Here is a 22,733-nt window from a genome sequence, read left to right as displayed (position 1 = left end):
TTGTCACTGGACTAGTAATCTCTGTAATGCTCTGGGGACCTGAGTTCGAATCCTGCCATGACAGATGGTAGAATTTGAATTCAATAAAAATCTGGAATCAAAATAGTCTAATGAGGAAACCATTGTTGTAAAAACCCATCTGGTTCACTAATGTCCATTAGCGAAGGAAATCTGTTGTCCTTACCTGTGACTCCACAGCGCATGTAGGCCAGCAATGTGGTTGACTCTTAAATGCTCTTTGAAATGGCCTAGCAAGCCACTCAGTTGTTTCAAACAAAGTCACATGGAATGAAACTGGATGGTCCATCTGCTATTGATGTAGGCACCAGAAATGACAACAGCAATCTCAGCCTGCAAAGTCCTCCTTACTAATATCTGGGCAGAGCTGTCTCACAATCTAGTCTAGTCAAGCAACAGCCTGACATAGTCATCCTTACAGAATCATATCTTATAAATAAGGTCCCAGACAACACCATCACCATTGGCTGGACAGACCCAGCAGAGGTGGCAGCACAGTGGTATAGAGTCGGGAGGGAGTTGCTCTGGGAGTCCTTAACATCGACTATAACACAGGACTACTTGTGTGCCAAACAGCATAAGCAGCAAGTGATAGACAGAGCTAAGCTCTGCAGTCCTGCCACATCCAGTCATGAATGGTGGTGGACAATTAAACAACTCACTGGAGGAGGAGGCTCCACAAATATCCCCATCCTCAATGATGGAGGAGCCCAGCACATCAATGCAAAAGATAAGTGCATTTACTATAATCTTCAGCCAGAAGGCCATCTCGGCCTCCTCCGGAAGTCACCAGCATCACTGATGCCAGTCTTCAGCCAATTTGATTCACTCCATGTGATATCAAGAAACGGCTGAAAGCACTAGATAATGCAAAGGCTGTGGGGGGTCACCATTGAGCTATGGGCCCAGACAATATTCCGGCAATAGTACTGACGACTTGTGCTCCAGAACTTGCTGCACCCCTAGCCAAGCTGCTCCAGTACAGCAACAACACTGATATCTATCTGGCTATGTGCAAAATTGCCCAGGTATGTCCTGCACACAAAAAGCAGGACAAATCCAACCCGGACAATTACTGCCCCATCAGTCTACTCTCGATCATCAGTAAAGTAATGGAAGGGGTCATCAACAGTGCTATCAAGCGGCACTTGCTTAGCAATAACCTGCTCACTGATGCTCAGTTTGGGTTCCACCAGGGCCACTTAGCTTCTGACCTCATTACAGCCTTGGTTCAAACATGGACAAAAGAGCTGAATTCCTGAGGTGAGGTGAGAGTGACTGCCTTGACATCAAGACATCATTTGACCGAGTGTGGCACCAAGGAGCACTAGCAAAACTGGAATCAGGGAGAAAACTCTGCTGGTTGGCGTCATACCTAGCATAAAGGAAGATGATTGTGGTTGTTGGAGGTCAGTCACCTCAGTTGCAGGAGTTCCTCAGGGTAGTGTCCTCGTCCCAACCACCTTCAGCTACTTCACTGATGATTGCAAAATATTGAGCACCATTTGTGACTCCTCAGATACGGAAGCAGCCCATTTCCAAATGCAGCAAGACCTAGACAATATCCAGGCTTGGGCTGACAAGTGGCAAGTAACATTCACGCCACACAAGTGTCAGGCAATGGCCATCTCCAACAAGAGAGAATTCAACCTTGATGTTCAATGGCATTACCAGCACTGAATTCTCCACTATCAACATCCTGGGAGTTATAATTGACCAGAAACTAAACTGGACTAGCCATATAAATACTGTGGCGACAAGAGCAGGTCAGAGGCTAGGAATCGCGCAATGAGTAACTCACCTCCTGACTCCCCAAAGCCTGTCCACCATCTACAAGGCACAAGTCATCATGATGGGATACTTGCCACTTGCCTGCATGAGTTCAGCTCCCACAACACTGAAGAAGCTTGACACCATCCAGGCAAAGCAGCCCGCTTGATTAGCACCACATCCACAAAAATTCACTCCCTCCACCACCGACGCACAGTAGCAACAGTGTGTACCATCTACAAGATGCACTGCAGGAATTCACCAAGGTGGCTTCGACTGCACCTTCCAAACCCATGACCACTACCATCTAGAAGGACAAGGGCAGCAGATACATGGGAACACCATCACCTGGAAATTCCCCTCCACCATCCACTCACCGTCCTGATTTGGAAATATATCGCAGTTCCTTTACTGTCGCTGGGTCAAAATCCTTGAACTCCCTCCGTAACAGCACTGTGGGTGTACCTACACCATATGGACAGCAGCGGTTCAAGAAGGCAGTTCACCACCACCTTCTCAAGGGCAACTAGGGATGGGCAATAAATGCTGGCCCAGCCAGCAAAGCCCACATCCCGTAAAATTTATTTTAAAAAAGTGTATTGGTCGCTTCCTTGATGCAGCAGTGTGCGGCTGCGTGGGATATCCCACACTTGTCTCCAGTGGATCCTTGGAAAGAGCCAGAGGCATAGAAATTCAAGGCTTCTGTGATTTTCAGTAGACTGGCATTGGGCGCCCAACCAGTCTCATTGGCCACAGGTCATCCTGCATGGTCGGTTACTGGTTGCCTTGTGAGGTGCAGTCTTTCCTGGCACTGGTGCCTGACAACTGCAGGTAATTCATACATCTGAAGACTCTGGTACACCGTACAAGTTGTCTTCTTCCTCTCTCTCATGTCATCTGCCCATGGGATCCTGGTGCAGCCTACCTAGCCACGGCTTGCACCTCTTGCTGCTTTTGCTGTCCTGGTAATGGTGCTTCCACGGTCTGGTGTACCCTTCTCTGCGCCTCTCCTCCACTGTCAAGAAGACTGGGTGGATAAGTCTTATCTTTAGACGATAGCCCCTTTGCTGGATGCTGCCCTTTGACACAGTATACATCTGCTGTCTCTGAGTTCCTCAAAGCTGTCCCTCTCCTTCACACATTTGTTGACTGTTTTCTCTTTTCGGTGAACGTTTGCACCTCTAGAAACATAGAAAATAGAAACAGGAGTCGATCATTCGGCCCTTCGAGCCTGCGCCACCATTCAATATGATCATGGTTGATCCTCTATCTCAATGCTATATTCCAGCGCTCTCCCCATACCCCTTGACACCTTGACAGTCCAGAAATCTATCTCTTTTCTTCTTAAATACATTCAGTGACTTGACCTTCACAGCCTTCAGCGGTAGAGAATTCCACAGGTTCACCACCCTCTGAGTGAAGAAGTTTCTCCTCATCTCAGTCTCATATCCTGAGACTGTGACCTCTTGTTTTACACACCCCAGCAAGGGGAAATATCATCCCTGCATCCAGTCTGTCCAGCTCTGTCAGAATTTTATACATTTCAATGAGATCCCCTCTCATTCTTCTAAACTCCAGTGAATACAGGCCTAGTCAACCCAATCTCCCCTCATACGACAATCCTGCCGTCCCAGGAATCAGTCTGGTGAACCTTTTCTGCACTTCTTTTATGGCAAGTATATCCTTTCTTAGAAAAGGAGGCCAAAACTGCACACAATACTCCAGGTGTAGTCTCACCAAGGCCCTGCAAAGCTGCAGTAAGACATCTTGCTCCTGTATTCAAATCCTCTTGCAATGAAGGAAATTCTCTTGCGATGAAGGAAAGCAGCTCCAGAATGGCTGACCTTCCTGTCAGAATTTGAGACCTTACCTTTAACCGTCACCTTTTAATGGTTGGGGATCTGTAGGCCCATGACCCTCATTCGCTGCTCGTTAAATTCAGAGAGCAGCATTTAATTCCATTCAGAGGTATGTTAATTCAAGTTAATGACCTTTTAAACAACCTCAATTACCTTCGCAATCCACATATTGCCTTGCTGCCTCCCTACAACCTGCGTGATTAGGCTTAGACTTCCCAACATTGGGCCTCTGATATGTGGAACGATTCCATGGCACCCACCCACACCTCCCTCTCTACCCCACGAGGGTTCCCAATCCAGCTAACTGCATTAAATTCTGCACAATAAGTGTGCTATGGAGATTTAATATGCAAGCAAGGCCTGTGATATACTATAGGGTGTGAACTATACTTTGTCAGAGGAAAGCTCTGAACATGTGCTTATATTGCACACACAGGACTTCACTTGCCCGATGGCTATTTTTTAATGTACACCCAACAGACACTCAAAACCCCCTGTGTAGGACAAAATAACCCCATTTCCTGTTGATTTCTACTTTCTTGAAATGCGTCAAAAGTTTCTGAGATGGAAGATCAAAAGTGTGATTACTTGTTCTGCAATAATCACTGCAAGACTTGTTAACTGAATTCCTTTCTTGGAATATACAGACAGGAGGTTTAAGAACTGGTTTTACCAACCATTAAAAGGTGGTGGTTAAAGACGAGGTCTCAAACTCTGAGAGGAAGGTCAGTGCAATCCATATAGGAACTTTCCAGAAAAGTGTTCAACTTACAATACATCAGGTGTATTTTTTGTCAGTGTCTTTTCTTGTATTTTTAAAAAGCAGGTTGCTTTCAAACAGTTCAATATGTTTTTGGTTAGCTGGTGAAGTTATAGGTAGGTCTCACTCAGTCACAATTTCCTGTCATCGTGACATTATTCATTTATATTGTTATAAATACCTGGTTCATGGCTCATAGTAATATCTTAGGTATAATTTTTAGTTCTGGGAACTTAACAAAGCTCAATAGTTTCAATTTATCTGTGTTTTCTGGGGGAGTGAGTGTTCTACAGCAGGGGGAAAGGGCATACCGAAAAGGTGCTGATGTTAGCAGGCTCCAGGCAGAGAAAAGTGTTGCCGTTAGCTGGCTCTGTGTAGTAATGTCTCAGGAGCATTCCCAGGAGCTGTTTGATAGCTCTGTGTTGTTAAGGCTCAGGAGAAGTCCTCAGGAGCTGAAAAGGTGGTAGATGGTCACTGACTCTGTGCTAAAAAGGTTTAGGGCTCAGAAGAAGCCCTGGGAGCCGTTTATAGCTTGGTGTAGCTGGGGAGATTGGAGCTTGGTGAAATCTACGACAGTGCCAGCCCAGTGAATCTAGCCGGCTACTAAAGAGCTGAGGTTGCACCAGCAATTAGAAGCTGGAGTGCAGACTCAGAAATCCATGGTAGCAGAGCCTCAGGAGACGAGATTGAAACTCTGGGAGGTGTGATGTTGTTGAGGCAGTCCGAGATGGAGTGGGTTTGAGGTAATTTAGAGGCTTGATCTTTGAAAGGGAAAAGTTTGGAGACTTGTGAGGGAGAGAGAGTTTCAATGAGATTGGTTGACTCGCAGTGTTTACTTACGTCTGGCTGTGTTGCTGAGAAATCCATGGGATCCACCTTGGTCATATTTGCTATTTATTGTACAGTGTGGTGTTTTCGACCACAGTTTGCCTGCTAATTCACGTGTGCCTCATATTAACCTGAATGTTAGAGAATAGGCTAGATATTGTAAATCGTTTTATCTTTCTGACCTTGTATAGTAAAGTTTATTTTTGTTTGTTTAAAACCTGTGGAATTTTGTAGCTTAATTATCTTAGCAAGCATCTTGAATCTCAAACTCTGTCTACTTTAAACAAAATGTTATTGGTCCCTATCCAGATCTTACCAAAAAAAACCTGGGGGTCTTGTCTAGGATCATAAAATGTAATTTTTAAAAAATACGAACAATGTATCCAAATTGAATTTCCACATGGACAATAAAGTGAAATTGAAATTTTAAGGAAAGCGATGGCAGCCTAGCGTGAAGCAAGGTCCATGAGGGAAATCTGAAGATGACAACATTAAAAAGACTCTGCAGTAAATTTATACAATGATTAGAAAGTTCAATGGATGCTATTTTTTTCAATCCTGGTTCCATGCCACATTGGAAATATATATCACATGATGTTAAAGTCAAGCAGATCTCACACCACTTGACTTTCATGTATTCCTGGGTCAGATCAGTATCGGGCTGCAAAGTTATGAAAAGCCACTTGTCCTTTGATACATATCTAAATGGGTTTTGTATCAGTGCTGATGTGGCAGCGTAATGCTACTCTGAAACTCAACAAAGTTTCATGTACTGTTATACTATCAATTAACAAAATCTTGCATTTACATAGCATCTTTAACATAATTAAACACTCTCAGGTGCTTCAAATCAAAAGTAATCAAAAGCAAATTCACACAGCAGATAGGTTCATGTCAATGCATCCCCAATAAAGAATGCATGCTAAATCATTTTGCAAAGTTGGTTGTTAGCAAAAGATCTTTTACAGAGATTTTTTTTAGCCCGGTAGCTTTAGTGATTCAAATGCTGAAGTGCAATTCTGTGTATCTTGTGGATATAGCAATAAATAGACTGAAACAAAATACACACCAGGAATTGTGTAGAGTGTATGTGAAAATGGTCATGTAAGCACTAATTGAGAAACATATGGATACAAAGCAGATATCTCATCACTAACATTGTTAACATTTGTTTAGAAACAAAAAGTGTTGGGAAATGCAATTTTTATTACACGTTATGAGTAGTTCCATCTATTTAATCAACAAAGACTAAAATGTAAATTATAACATTCATGGATTTCATGAAAAATAATAAAGTTAACACTTATATATAGCTTGTTACACTTTGACATAAACGATTATAGTATAAATATGAATGCAACACATTACTGATGTGCTAAAAATTGTGCTGGGCTTATGTGATAATGCAGTGATATTCCATTTATTCCATGGCAAATAACAATCTCTTTGAAAATTTGATCTAAATTGTTACACTAACTGTCAAATAATCATTTACACATGTAGGTCTTATTTTCATTGTCTGAATTCTTATTCTACTGAAAGTAACATTTTTCATTCCTGAACAAAAAAAAAGTGAAATGAATTTCCTTATTGTTACATCAATTGCACAAATGTTATTTTATCCTACAAAAACTGTTAACTGCCTTTACTGTTCAACTATTCTCACAGGCTTTAAAGAAAATACAAATTTAAGGAGCTATGTTTAATAAACACATCTTAAATACATGTAAAAAGCAGAAATGTAATGAAATCTCATCCTTATTTACTAGAAGCAGAATTAAAAAAACAAATGCCAGTACAGACTAGGGTTCAAACTAGGGACCTCATCAAAATATACACTACAACGCCATAATTGTGTCCTGAACAGGATCCATTTTTCTCAGCAACTTTAAAAGTCATGTTTATTGAATAATTTAAGTTATTTTACAATTAAGTACATCTTAGGATAGCATGGTACTTGGAGTCCAGATTCCCAAGAGTATTCTTGGTAATGTTAGGGAGAGAACAGAAAAGCAACAGAACAGGAAGTAAAATCATTGAACAGATTCTCCTGACAGGGCCTAGACAACACAATCCTAAAATGTTTACCATTTTTAATCACTGCATTAGATCATTTACAAACTGAGTTCATTTAATGTGTTCAATTTCAAATTTGGTATAATATAAACAGAGGATTGAAGTCATAACCTGCTACTCGTAAACTGAGTTCACCTGGTGAGATAACCATGGATTCTCACACACTATTCACTACTAGACACAATATATACTCCATCATGAGACATCAGGCAAAGAAATACAGCAGGAGTTTCTAAGATGATTTGCCAATAATTTACAACATATTTAAACAAACTTGACACAGCAGTTTTCACTTCATAAAGTTAAATGGCTTTAAATGGAATCAATTTTTGGTAAAATGTCACATAACGGTAACTCTTTCTGGAGATGCTTGAAGCACTGTTGTTGAAGTATCATTTGTGAAGTGGTTCTTTTCCCAACCCTTGCGTATCTTTCTCAATCTTCTATTGATGCATGGAAGCAACAAAATAAGTTTCCCAAGGATGACTGTGAAAGGCAGAATAAGAGCTAGTACAAAGTTTGGTGGCATGTAAAACCTGTAGTACTGCTCCTCAAAGGCTCTTTTCCATCCATAAATCAGAACATGGAAGGTGCTGATAAGGAGAGCCACATAGCCAAGTGTAGACTTCAGGAGAAAAAAAAACGGATATTATTATCTCAGTAAAATCAATTTTCATCATTCACTTTGTTAAATTTTGTGTACAATGTCTATCTTAATGGCAACTTTTAGCAGAATCATGTGCTTGTGATGAAAGGAAATCAGAATTTTAATTCTATATCATGTGCTTTTCTTTCCAACTATGACCCATTGTACCTTTAAATGGAAACACAATAAGAATCCTTTAAAACATTTGTATTCAGAGGAATGGAAGAACAATGTAAGAAAAATAAAAAGGTTTAGCCTATAATGTATTATTGATTGGATTCCATCTTGCTGGTCTTGCATATATAGACAGGATTAAAACTAAGGGTAATTTGAAAAAAAAGTATTTTCAATGGAGACAAATGATTGTCCCCCTGACATCTATATCAGACATAGATTGGATTTAATACAGTGTTATTCTTCCACTGGCTGAAATTGCAGAGAACATGGTTTTTTAATTTATTCATGTGATGTGGACTTCACTGGCTGGGCCAGCGTTTATTGTCCATCCCTAGTTGCACTTGAGAAGGTGGTGGTGAGCTGCCTTCTTGAACTGCTGCAGTCCAGGTGGTGTAGGTACACCCACAATGCTGTTAGGAAGGAAGTTCCAGAATTTTGACCCAGCATCAGTGAAGGAACGGCGATATATTTCCAAGTCAGGATGATGAGGGACTCGGAGGAGAACTTCCAGGTGGTGGTGTTCCCATCGATCTGCTGCCCTTGTCCTTCTAGATGGTAGTGGTCGTGGGTTTGGAAGGTGCTGTCAAAGGAGCCTTGGTGAATTTCTATAGTGCATCTTGTAAATGGTGCACACTGCCGATACTGTGCATCGGTGGTGGAGGGAGTTTGTGGATGTGGTGCCAATCAAGCAGACTGCTTTGTCCTGGACGGTGTCAAGCTTCTTCAATGTTGTGGGAGCTGCACTCATCCAGGCAAGTGGCAAGTATTCCATCACGCTCCTGACTTGTGCCTTGTAGATGGTGGACAGGCTTTGGGGAGTCAGGAGGTGAGTTACTCGTTGCAGGAATCCTAGCCTCAGACCTGCTCTTGTTGCCACATTATTTATATGGCTAGTTCAGTTTCTGGTCAATGGTAACCCCCAAGATGTTGATAGTAGGGGATTCGGTGATGGTAATGCCATTGAATGTCAAGGGGCGATGGTTAGATTCTCTCTCTTGTTGGAGATGGTCATTGCCTGACACTAGTGTGGCGCGAATGTTACTTGCCACTTGTCAGCCCAAGCCTGGATATTGTCCAGGTCTTGCTGCATTTGGATATGAACTGCTTCAGTATCTGAGATGTCGCGAATGTACTGAACATTGTGCAATCATCAGCGAACCTCCCCACTTCTGACGTTATGATGGAGGGAAGGTCATTGATGAAGCAACTGAAGATGGTTGTGCCGAGGACACTACCTTGAGGAACACCTGCAGTGATGTCCTGGAGCTGAGATGACTGAACTCCAACAACCAGAACCATCTTCCTTTGAACTAGGTATGATTCCAACCAGCAGAGAGTTTTCCCCCTGATTCCCATTGACTCCAGTTTTGCTCGGGCTCCTTGATGCCACACTCGGTCAAATGCTGCCTTGATGTCAAGGGCAGTCACTCTCACATTATCTTGGGAGTTCAGCTCTTTTGTCCATGCTTGAACCAAGTCTGTAATGAGGTCACGAGCTGAGTGGCCCTGGCAAAACCCAAACTGCGCATCAGTGAGCAGGTTATTGCTAAGCAAATGCCGTTTGATATCACTATTGATGACCCCTTCCATTACTTCACAGTTGATCGAGGGTAGACTGATGGGGCGGTAATTGGCCGGGTTGGGTTTGTCCTGCTTTTTATGTGCAGGGCATGCCTGGGCAATTTTCCACATAGCTGGGAAGATGCCTCTGTTGTAGCTGTACTCGAACAGCTTGGCCAGGGGCGTGGCAGGTTCTGGAGCACAAGTCTTCAGTACTATTGCTGGAATATTGTCAGGGCCCATAGCCTTTGCAGTATCTAGTGCCTTCAGCTGTTTCTTGATATCACGTGGAGTGAATCAAATTGGCTGGAGACTGGCATCTGTGATGCTGGGGACCTCCAGAGGAGGCCGAGATGGAATATCCACTGGGCACTTTTGGCAGGAGATTGTAGCAAATGCTTCAGCCTTATCTTTTGCACTGATATGCTGGGCTCCTTCATCATTGAGGATGGGGATATTTGTGAAACCTCCTCCTCCAGTGAGTTATTTAATTGTCCACCACCACTTACGACTGGATGTGGCAGGACTGCAGAGCGTAGATCTGATCCATTGGTTGTGGGATTGCTTAGTTCTATCTATCATTTGCTGCTTATGCTGTTTGGTACGCAAGTAGTCCTGTGTTATAGCTTCACCAGGTTGAAACCTCATTTTAAGGTATGCCTGGTGCTGCTCCTCGCATGCCCTCCTGCACTCTTCATTGAACCAGGGTTGATCCCCTGGCTTGATGGTAATGGCAGAGTGGGGGATATGCCAGGCCATGAGGTTATAGATTGTGTTCAAGTACAATTCTGCTTCTGCTGATGGCCCACAGCGTCTCACGGATGTCCAGTCTTGAGTTGCTAGATCTGTTCGAAATCTATCCCATTTAGCATGGTGGTGGTGCCACATAACACGATGGAGGGTATCCTCAATGTGAAGACGAGACTTCGTCTCCACAACGACTGTGCGGTGGTCACTCCTCCCGATACTGTCATGGACAGATGCATCTATGGCAGGCAATTTGGTGAGGCTGAGGTCAAGTATGTTTTTCCCTCACCACCTGCTGCAGACCCAGTCTAGCAGCTATGTCATTTAGGACCCGGCCAGCTCGGTCAATAGTGATGCTACCAAGCCACTCTTGGTGATGGATATTGAAGTCCCCCATGTAGAGTACATTCTGTGCCCTTGCCACTTTCAAGTGGTGTTCAACATGGAGGAGCACTGATTCATCAGCTGAGGTTTGTGGTGATCAGCAGGAGGTTTCCTTGCCCATCTTTGGCCTGATGCCAGGAGAAATGAGTCAATGTTGAGTACTCCCAGGCAACTGCCTCCCGACTGTATAACACTGTGCCGCCACCTCTGCTGGGTCTGTCCCGCCTCTGTGGTGGTGATAGTGGTGTCTGGGACATTTTCTGTAAGATATGATCCCGTGAGGATGATTATGTCAGGCTGTTGCTCTCCCAATTTAGGCACTAGCCCCCAGGCGTTAGTAAAGAAGACTAAGGTTGACAGGGCTGAGTTTGCCATTGTCATTGTCATTTCCGGTTTAATTCCTTTTTTGAGGTTTGTAGCGGTTTGATAAATGCTAGGTTATTTCAGAGTCAACCACATTGCTGGAGTCACAGATTTCCCTCACTAACGGGACATTAGTGACCAGATGGAATTGGCAATGGTCTCATGGTCATCATTAGACTTTTAATTAAGATTTTTATTGAACTGAATTTACTGTGGTGGGATTCAAACCTGAGTCCCGAAAGCATTTACCTGGGGTCTCTTGATTACTAGTCCAGCGACAATAGCACAACACTATCATCTTCCCGCTGCAATGTAGCTGCATTACTGTGCCTGGGATTTTCTATTTTATCCCTGGATTTAATTATGGTTATCTGGGTATTAGGCAGATAAAGGCGTACTCTCGTTCATAGGAGAATGAAGGTCTGTTTACAGGAGTAGCCAGCAACCAGAGCCAAAGACTATAAAAACCGAAGAATGTAACCATGGAATTAATGCATCTGTCGCATGAGATATATATATACATAATATTTATATTATATAATACCTTGCGTATATCTGATGTTAATCTGGAAAAGATTTTAATAGATTGTAATTATAAATGCACTACTAATTTCTCAATGTATTATGGGGCAGAATTTAGCCCTTGTCGGGACGGCTAGGCAGGGGTGGGTGGGGGCGGTCAGGAAGCTGACCACCGCCCGCGATTGAGGCCAGACCACGATTTCATGCTGGCAGGCTAATTGAGGCCCGCCCAGCGTGAAACGTGAGTGGCAGCACTCAGCGCTGCTTGTGTAGGCGGGAGGAGGATGTGCGCATTTGAGAATCTCCCTGAGGCACAGAGGTTCCTCAGGGAGATGAAGAGTTATCCGAAAAAAAAAAATTGAAAAATATTATAAAACATGTCCCCTCATGTGACTCTGTCACATGAGCAGGGACATGTTATTAATTAAATTTTAAAATTTTTATCTTATTTTTATTTGCTAAAAGATGCAAAGGCTGCTTGGCCTTTTCGCTTGCCTGCCAACCGTAAGGTTGGATGGGCAGTGAAAAATGTCAGTTGATTGAGACTTTAATGGCCTTAACAGACCTTTTCCGATTGCTGCGCACGTCTGCTGACCGAAATAGCGCATGACTGCATGTTGATGTTGGGATGCTTACTCGACGTCAACACGCGTGCTTTTACACTTGAGCGGGTCTTGCGCGCGCCCTCCCACCAAGGTAAAATTTTAGCCACAATTTCTATGTAATTCATATATTACATTCTATTGTGGATTTGTTCTAGTACAGTTAGAGCCAGTGAAAGTGTCAATTGATCTACTGTTGCCTGATGTAGTGCGGGCCTTAAATGTTTATGCTTTGAACATTCTGATAAATTTAATTCAGTGGAAAAGTAAATGACAGTAACTTAACTCAAGAATATCACAGTAACCCTGGAAATTTCCTCTGGCATGGCAATTCTTCTTCAGATTTCAGCTCAGTTAATTGTGAGGTCGAAAATGTTCAGAATTTCACAATAATAATGCTAGTTATATGTAAGATTCTAAATACTCTAATATTATGCGAAATACATTCAGATGTTTTTAAATGCTTAAAAATCTGCTCTGCCACTTCATTTCCCCACCACTCCCACCCTACCCATTCTCTTTGTCAATTATAGCCAAAATAATTTCCTTTCCTATCTTCTCTTGTCTGTTATTACCTCTGTCACTGAAGGTGGGTGGAGGTAATGTTTTTGCCTGTTAGTCTGTAAACAATATATTTCAAAAACTGATAAATGGATTTCAATGAAGCTTGGTACACAGAGAGGGTATGACTCAAGGAAGATCTGATTAGTGTTTGGCAAAGATGCAGATCCAGATCCTGGAATTTTTAAAAAGATCCACTAATATTTGGAGATGGGGCGAACTGACTTTTTAAAGAATTTTGTGGGTTGTTTTTATCCTCACATTATATTGGCCAGCAGTCAATTCTGGAAGTAAAATCTCTATTTATCACAAGGCTACACCTCTACTACAGATCCTAATCTGGTAGAGTGTGGTTTCCAGCCAGATATAATCAAAGCAGCTTACAGCACAGAAGGAGGCCATTCAACCCATCATGCTTATGCTGACTCTGTGAAAGGTATCCAAAGTAGTCCCAAACCCTAGCTCTTTCCCCATAATCTTGCCTTTTGAAAGTTTCTATGGAATCTGAATTCACAACCCTTTCAAGCAGTGTGTCCTAAATCTTAACCCTCCCTGTGAAGAAATTTCTCTTTATTCTCTACAATTTCTCACATTTTTTTTAAAGCTATGATCTTTGGTTGTTAATCCACTTGCCAAAGGAAACAATTTCCCCTCCCTATCAAAACCACCAATAGTTTTGAATATCTCTATTAGGTCTTCCCTTAAAGTTCAGCACTATAAGGTCATATCCCTATCTTATCTAACATCTCCACATAACTGAAACCCCTCACCCTGTGGGGCATCCTGGTAAACCTCCTTTGTACCTAAACAGGAGGTGTCAACCCAGTGAAGCTACAACACAGGACTACTTCCATGCCCAACAGCAGAAGGAGCATGCAAAAGGCAGAGCTAAGTGATCCCACAACCAACGGATCACATCTAAGCTCTGCAGTCCTGCACATCCAGTTGTGAATGGTGGTGGACAATTAAACAACTCGCTGGAGGAGGAGGCTCCACAAATATCCCCATCCTCAATGATGAGGGAGCCCAGCACATCAGTGCAAAAGACAAGCCTGAAGTCTTTGCAGCCATCTTCAGCCAGAAGTGCTGAGTGGATGATCCATCTTGGGCTCTTCCTGAGGTCCCCAGCATCACAGATGCCAGTCTTGAACCAATTTGATTCACTCCATGTGATTTCAAAAAACGGGTGAAGGCTCTGGATAGTGCAAAGACTTTGGGCCCTGATAGCATTCCAGCAATAGTACTGAGGACCTGTGCTCCAGAACTTGCCGCGCCTCTAGCCAAGCTGTTCCAGTACAGCTATACATCTATCTGGCAATGTGGAAAATTGCCCAGGTATGTCCCATCCACAAAAAGCAGGACAAATACAACCCAGCCAATTACCAGCCCATCAGTCTACTCTTGATCATTAGCAAAGTGATGGAAAGTGTCATCTACAGTGCTATCAAGCAGCACTTATACAGCAATAACCTGCTCACTGATGCTCAATTTGGGTTCCACCAGGGCCACTCAGCTCTTGACCTCATTACAGCCTTGTTCCAAATGTGGACAAAAGAGCTGAACTCAAGAGGTGAGGGTGAGAGTGACTGCCCTTGACATCAGGGCAGCATTTGACTGAGTGTGGCATCAAGGAGCCCTAGCAAAACTGGAGTGAATGAGAATCAGGGGGAAACCCCCTTCTGGTTGAAGTCATACCTAGCACAAAGGAAGATAGTTGTGGTTATTGGAAGTCAATCATCTCAGTCTCGGGACATCACTGCAGGAGTTCCTCAGGGTAATGTCCTAGGCCCAACAATCTTCAGCTGTTTCATCAATAACCTTCCTTCCATCCTTCCAGGACAATAATCAGGCTTGGGCTGATAGGTGGCAAGTAACATTCATGCCACACAATTGCCACGCAATGACTATCTTCAACAAGAGAGAATCTAAACATCACCCCTAGACATTCAATGGCTTAACTCTTGCTGAATCCTCAATTATCAACATCCTGGGGGTTATCATTGACCAGGGCCTGAACTGGACCAGCCTTATAAATACTGTAGCTACGAGAGCAGGACAGAGGCTGGGAATTCTGTGAAGAGTAATTCACCTCCTGACTCCCCAAAGCCTGACAACCATCTTCAAGGCACAAGTTAGGAGTACTCCCCACTTGCTTGGATGACTGCAGCTCCAGCAATGCTCAAGAAGCTCAACACCATCCAGAGCAAAGCAGACCACTTCTTTGGCACCACATCCACCACCTTCAACATTCACTCCCTCCATCACCAATGCACAGTGGCAGCAGTATGCACCATCTACAAGATGCAGTGGTGCAACTCACTAAGGCTCCTTTGATGGCACCTGCCAAACCCACCACCACTACCATCTAGAAGGACAACGGCAGCAGATGCATGGGAACACCACCGCCTGCAAATTCCCCTCCAAGCCACACACCACCCTGACTTGGAAATATATTGCCATTCCTTCACTGTCACTGGGTAAAAATCCTGGAACTCCCTTCCTAACAGCACTGTGGGTGCACCTACACCACAGGGACTGCAGCAGTTCAAGAAGGCAGCACACCACCACCTTCTCAAGGGCAATTAGGGATGGGCAATAAATGCTGGCCCAGCCAGCGACATCCACATTCCATGAATGAATAAAACAATTATGCACAATGTGCCAGCTGGAACCTAGGAAGAGATTTGTAGAGGTTTAACATTATTTAATGCCCATATTTACAAAGCTAAGTATCCCATATACTTTCTTTACCACCTTTTAAACTTACCTTGCTTCTCCAGGTCCCTCTGCTTTTGCACCCTCCTCACAGTATTACTATTTGGATTATATTGTCTCTTCATGTCATTTCTCCCAAAGTGTCGTTCTTCACACTCACCCACATTAAATTGCATCAGCTATTTGAATGGGCTGTCTATGTCCACTTGAAATCTGCTACTATGCTGCTCACTAATTACTATGTTGGCAAGTTTTGTGTCATCCGCAAGCTTTGAATTTGTACTCCTACACCCAAATCCAGGTCAGTTCTATATACAAAGAAAAGCAATGGTTCCAGTACTCTAAGGGACCTCACTCATACTTCTCTCCAGTCTGAGATACATCCATTCATCACTACTCTCTGCCTGCTGCCATTACAAACCCAGATTACTAGAATCATTTTATAACCGTGTGTTTCCACAGTATACCATGGGAGGATTCATCCCAGATTTGCACTAAGTGTGGTAGTGGGCTGGTAAAACGATGCTTTACCCGCTGGCTGCAATGGTGGCTTTTCTAGCACTATCGTCCCAAACCCACCACATTACTTATGCATTCCCGGGAAACATGCCGTTTCAATGGTGGGCGGGCTCTCATTCACTCGATATGCCATCACCTCACCACTTCATGAGGCTGGGCGCCACATTTAAAGTCCATCTGTGCACATACATCTCAGTGCTTCCAGCCCATGACTACTGCAGGGAAGATGTCCAAGAAAGTCAAAAAGACTGCAGTCCCCAGGTTTAGTGACGTGCCACCGGAACACCTTTTGGACACTGTGGAGGCCTGCCACAATGTCCTCTACTCCCACTCTGGCTGCAGGATGGGCAGTGGCATGACCAATCAAGCCTGGGGGGCAGCAGCAGTGGCTTTTTCCCAGGGTGGAAGAGTCAATTACTAGGGGACATAGATTTAAGGTGAGAGGAGAAAACTATAGAGGAGGTGTGCGGGGCAAGTTTTTTACGCAGAGGGTAGTGAGTGTCTGGAATTCGCTGCCAGAGGAGGTACAATAGTGGTGTTTAAGAGGCAGCTTGACAAATACATGAATAGGATGGGAATAGAGGGATATGGATCCCGGAAGTGCAAAATGTTTTAGTTGACGGGCAATATGATCGGCGCAGGCTTGGAGGGCCGAAGGGCCTGTTCCTGTGCTGTACTTTTCTTTGTCCTTTGTTCTTTCAATATTGCACAGAAGAGGTTGGCCATCCAATGCAGATGATAGAGGGTGAATGATCTCATCCGTGCAGCCAGGGTATGGCAACTATCTCATCACTCTAAACTCACACATTCAAGCCTGTCACACATTCACTGGCATCTCACTCACTGCCTGCTTAAAGGACATCACTGCCCATTCTCACACACATACCCTCACATGTCCATCTGGCCTCATCTCCTCTGGAGATTGCCTCCTCAGCCCTCACCACCCCTAGGCCACTTGCACAGATCAACATGTGCCCCACACAGACCCTGGGTTACCCTCCCGTCCCCAGTACAGCCCTTGTTCTGCAGCCGCTTCTCTTGCCTGAGGCCACCTCCCCCTTCGCCAAGTGAGCCCTAGCCCTGCAGCCAATAAAAAGCCACCCACATATGGCGGATCTGGTAGGTAGAGACCTATCTGTGAGCCCCCCTAAAAGTGATGTGGTGCTGTCTGTGAAGCCTGGCGCTGATGACTGCGAGTGCTACGTGAAGCAAGGTAGGGAAACAAACCTTGTAGTCCCAAGCGAAGTGCAGTCCACCAGGTTCATGTTGCTTATGTGCTGTTGTGAAACATGTCGGCGTGTTTTCCCACCGACATGGACTGCCCATCCAGCAGCGGGCTGAGCGGACGAACGCAAACTGGTTTCACGCCCTCATGAAACCAATCATGCCGTATTGTCTGCTCACACCACCAAACATACCCAACACCAGCGGGCACCGAAAATCCTGGCCCATTTTTTTTTCAATTTATTTTATGGAGCATCTAGGCACAGAAGCAGGTCATTTGATTTTACTGGTTTCTGTCGATGTTTATATTCCACACCAGTTCTCTCACTTCCTCAATCTTCCCACCCTGCTCCCACATCCCTCTATTCCTTTCTCCTTCATGTATGTATCAGGCCTTCTCTTGAAAGCATTAATTCTCCAGTAAAGTCCCATCGTTCGTGGCTTCTTCCGTGAATTTGTTTACACGTGCGAAAGTCCTTGTGTACACAATCGCCCATTGCGACCCAAAATCTTTGCCTATCCACGATTTAACAAACTAAAAACAATAAGTTCTTGTACAAGCCAGTTCTTTCTGCATGTCATAGAGTCATAGAGTAGTACAGCACAGAAACAAGCCCTTTGGCCCCTTGTGTCTACCGGACATTAAGCACCTATCTATTCTAATCCCATTTTCCAGCACTTGGCACGTAACCCTGTATGCAATGGCATTTCATGTGCTCATCTAAATAGTTCTTAAATGTTGTGAGGGTTCCTGCCTCTACCAGCCCCTCAGGCAGTGTGTTCCAGATTTCAACCATCCTCTGGGTGAAAAAATCTTTCCTCAAATCCCCTGTAAACCTCCTGCCCCTTACCTTAAATCTATGCCCCCTGGTTATTGACACTTCCGCTAAGGGGAAAAATTTCTTCCTATCTACCCTCTCTATACCCCTCATAATTTTGTATACCTCTATCAGGTCCCCCCTCAGCCTTCTCTGTCCTAAGAAAAACAACCCTAGCCTATCCAGTCTCTCTACATAGCTGCAACGTTCCAGCCCAGGCAACATCCTGGTGAATCTCCTCTGCACCCTCTCCAGTGCAATCACATCCACACATCAGTGTGTATGTGTGATACCGACAGAGAGAAAGAAGAGATGCAGATTAGCTGTGTATGCGCACACATTTATATAGAGATGTTTTTATAAGAGAGAGAAGTGTATGTTTCTCCCAGTTGTTACAGTCTTTCTCTTTGGCTGCCCTCAGCTCTTGCTTGGTCCTGGCAGCCAATGAGGGTCCCTGTTGTAGTGACAGCTTCTCGTTCTCATCCAAACAGCCAGAAAAAAAGGGAGTGAGAGAGAGGGAAAGAGAGAGGTAGACAGAGACAGAGGGAGAGGGCAAGCAGCAGCAGCAATATCTCCTTCAATCCTCCTGACTGTCACTTGCACATTAACGACCAGCAACAGAACAAGCAGTGACTTTTAAACATACAACTTCTCTCACTCAATGCCACCCGAGCCAGGGGAGGGGGAGAGAATAGAGCCTTATTACAGACACACAGAGAGAGAGAGAGAGAGAGGCTATAAAAGGGCCACTGAACAGATGGGATTCCCAGGGGGTTAATGACAGGATTACAGGCAAGTGAGCGGTCTTCATACTGAACAATAATGTGATGTTGTCAATAACTTGGAGACAGAGAGAGAGAGAGAGAGGCCTAGTCATTTAAACCCCATTTTCTCAACTCGCTCCCTGTAGTGGTGGAGTAAAAGGAATGGGCTCCAGGCTCAGACTGTGCTTTTTGCTTTTGGTTTGGTTTTCTGTCACGAAGAAACAAGAAAATAAATAAGGAGGAGGAGGGGGGAACTGAACTGAGGAAAGAACTATGTGTAACGGCAAAAGGATCAGCTGGTGCCTACAGTACAGGAAAATCTCTCATTGAGAGAGAAAATACCCGATTAGCACTCAAATTTGGGGATGGCTGCAACCTGTCTAATTCACTCGCATTATAAAGTATGTTTGCTGTTCGCGATTTCGCGCTTTGTGAGAATTTGCAGGGACATAAACCCTGCGAACGGCGGGACTTTACTATATCTGCTTCAGTATTCCATGTGGCAATAAGTTGCATATTTACACTAGTCTTTAAAAAATAAATCCTCCTAAATGCTTCATTTGATCTGTTAATTACTATCTTATATTTATGCCCCTTTGTTCTGGACTCAGCAACAAGTGGAAACAATTTCTCCAAATCCACCAGACTACAACTCTATCTTAATTTAAAAGTATAATTGTTGAAAATTTCTCTTTTCAAAAGAAATGAGCCCCAGCCTGTTCAATCTTTCCCAATAGTTGCATTCACTGGCAACACTGGCAACATCTTGGTACACCTCACCTCCATTGTTTCAATATCATTTTTGTACACGAAGAGCAGAATTACACACAATAATCTAAAAGTGGTCTAATGATGCTTCATTGTAAATTTGACATTTCCCTGTTTTCTGTATTCTTTTACTCCAGAAATGAACTCCAGTGCTTTGATTGCACTCTTTATGGCCTTAATCAACTTACTTTTAGCTAATTTTAGTAATCCCACGGACCTATATTCCCACACTTCTTTGTTCCTCTGCCACTTTTATTTCTTATTATTCGTGTAATAAGTGGTCTGCCTTCTGCTTTTGTGAACTCACTCATAATTCAAAATATTGAATTTAATTTGCCATTTATCCATCTTTTTGCACGCCTGTTTATGCCTTCCTATATTTTAGTCAGTCTTCCACATTTTGACTATACCCTAGAATTTGCTATCATCTAAAAATTTCAACACCATGGGTGCAAAATTGCCTTGTGTAGGGCTGCTACAGTGGCCTTGTGCCAGTTTTCAGGTGCGGTCCATGTTGCTGACCCCTTCCTACATGGTGCATGCAGCATTCTTTGAGGGTAAGGGTGCACTTAGTTGCATCTCCTGTGTGAACTGGAAGGTGCTGATGAAGCCTGACCGGCAGATGTGACATGAGGATCCCCAATTTAGGCTATGCACCTGCAGGCAGCCTCTTTGTTATTCACTCAAGAAAAAATAAGCCTGAAACTGTAGGATGGGCCCTATACCGCAGTGGCATTTTACAGCCCCTCCTGCTGGTGGTATTTTCCGGTCCTACAGAAATCAATGGACTTTTGAACGGCTTGTCGCATTTTCTGGCCCCGCTCCCCACTGTGACAGGGCCGTAAAATTCTGCCCCTAGTGTTATTTAAAGGGCAGGCACCCTGATTATGGGTAATTTATTTGAACATTTTCTAATGCCAATACTCTGAAATGTTTCTGAAGTTGTTTTGGTGAGTTTCTTGATTTGCCAGAGAGTATTGCTGCATATTCAAAGGGGGATCCAGAGAAGTGGATCACCTGTTCACACAAAGGCCACAACAAGTAGGGAGGCTGCAATTGCAGTGCCTCTGTATCTGCAGAACAACAGGGAATAGGAGAAGGGCTGTGAAAAGGGCCAGCTCTGCGCGGTGTCCTCTGTTAAATTGGAGCTGGACACTTCCATACTCCTTGACAGCGACAGGAGGCTCTGTGACTGGCCAGCCAGTGCATCCAGCATCTCAGTGTGCATGCCCATCTCAGTGTGCATGCCCATCTCAGTGTGCATGCCCATCGCAGTGTGCATGCCCATTCAGTGCTCTCCTGTTTGCCACCTCATTGAGGTTGTCATCTGAATCCTCTGCAGCAATACTTATCTGCCACCTTCCAGTGAGCTGGCTCATGGGTCAGTATTTGCCCCTGGGCTGGCTGCAATCCACTTGTGCAGAATGACTCACCACTTGCCGACACCAACTCTCTACTAGTATCCAAGACACCTGCAGTGCCAGTACCCGAACTGGAGGATAAAAGTGTCAGATCAAGTGACAAGGCCTCTTCATCAGTGCTGTGCTGTTGCTCTCTTTCCTCATCTGGGGCTACTGTGGCTGGACAGGCAGAAGTTCTTTGGAGTTTGAAAGTCAGACCTCAGAAGGGGAAAAGTAGGTGTGAGGAAAGGGAGGGAAGCAAGACCTCTGCTTACTATGATCATATCTAGGATGTCTTGTGGCACAGTGGTGGTGTCCCTACCTCTGTGCCAGGAGCTGCAGGTTCAAGTCCCATGCCAGGGCTTGTTGGCCACTGGAGGAGCAATCATGATGTGGCTCAACAGGTTGATAATTAGGAATCCTTCCACCACCTCCCCACTACTCTGGACAACCGTCTCCTCTGTAAGGCTCAGAAGATACAGGTATCCTTGTCCCTACCAATTCTATACTCCCTTTATTTAAAGCAAGGTAGAGGACAGAATGTTAGTGATTGTGTAGCTCTGTGTTTGGGTGATATGCCTGCAATTGTTGAATAGCTGGAATAATATTGAGGCAGTGGCAGGCAGCATTTGTAGGTATGTGAGGGTGAGATGTAGGCACGAGTCCCAAGTACCAGAAAGTACTGCTAGATGAGTGATGGGGTGTGGTGCGTTGATGCAGCATGAGAAGTCGGTGATGTCATGGATAGGAGGTGACATGTGAAGATGCACTCACTGACTTTGGTCATCCCTGTGAGGTCATTAGACTTCTTGTGGCACTGCTGCCACGTTTTTGGGTCTGGACTCCAGGGGTTGAACTCCCTGGTCATTTGACATACTCGCTTTTGAAGGCGGTCCTTGACAATCTACTGTCCCACCCCATGGAACCAAGTCGTCTCTTCTCTAGCCCACCTAGACCACTAGATCCCTCCAGTTCTACATCTGTAACTCTGGAACCCTCTGTCTGCCCTGGTTTTCGCTTTGCAATAATTTACTTTACAACAATATTTTTGTCCAGCTTCCCTTTAAGGAACAGTCTTTCTTTAAGAACAGCATACTGGCTGTACTCGGTGATCACCAAACAATGCTGCCAGGGCCTCCTTACTGGGTGCAGAGGCTGAAGGCAGCTTGGAGCACAGAGAAACAGTGCTGGAGCAACTCGAGCCAATACTGCAATTGTGCAGATGGAGTGGGAATTGCATGGCCCTACCTTGAATCATGAACGCCATGTCCAAATGCCAGGGAAACCTAATTTGTTGCCACATATCACCAATTTATGTCCAAATCATCTGGAACGTAGATGATGCTGTTAAGGTTGCACTTATTGCTGATTCTTAGTTGAGAATGCCTCCTAATGGGAAGGTGGTGCTGGTTTAGTAGCTTTGGAATGATTGTATAATTGAGCACATTTACAGACAACCATATAGCAAGAGATTGAAATGATGCTTAGATGAATATGTAGAGGTGGCAATTTCTCTTCCCAAAAGGACATTAGTATAGGATGCTAACCTACAAATTATCATATTTATTGAATGTAATTGTAAAACATGCCATGGTGGCAGCATGCACACATGATCTCTGCATTTCTAGATGATTACTATAACTACTACTTTA

At 44.1% G+C, this 22,733-nt stretch overlaps 1 protein-coding gene across 2 annotated transcripts in view; it reads right to left on the bottom strand.

The window, feature by feature from the left end:
- Positions 1–6,425: 6,425 nt before the first annotated feature.
- The window catches only part of steap2 (STEAP family member 2, metalloreductase), a 117,085-nt gene continuing 100,777 nt past the window's right edge, over positions 6,426–22,733 (bottom strand). For both annotated transcript variants that reach the window (XM_078538417.1, XM_078538418.1), the window contains one exon: positions 6,426–7,936. In XM_078538417.1, the coding sequence (XP_078394543.1) occupies positions 7,652–7,936 (285 nt within the window). In that variant the 3' untranslated portion in view covers positions 6,426–7,651. The remainder of the gene's footprint in view (positions 7,937–22,733) is intronic.

Source organism: Cetorhinus maximus, chromosome 3 (assembly GCF_964194155.1).
Source record: "Cetorhinus maximus chromosome 3, sCetMax3.hap1.1, whole genome shotgun sequence".
NCBI classification, from domain to species: domain Eukaryota; kingdom Metazoa; phylum Chordata; class Chondrichthyes; order Lamniformes; family Cetorhinidae; genus Cetorhinus; species Cetorhinus maximus.
This window is presented reverse-complemented; position numbering and strand designations above follow the sequence as displayed.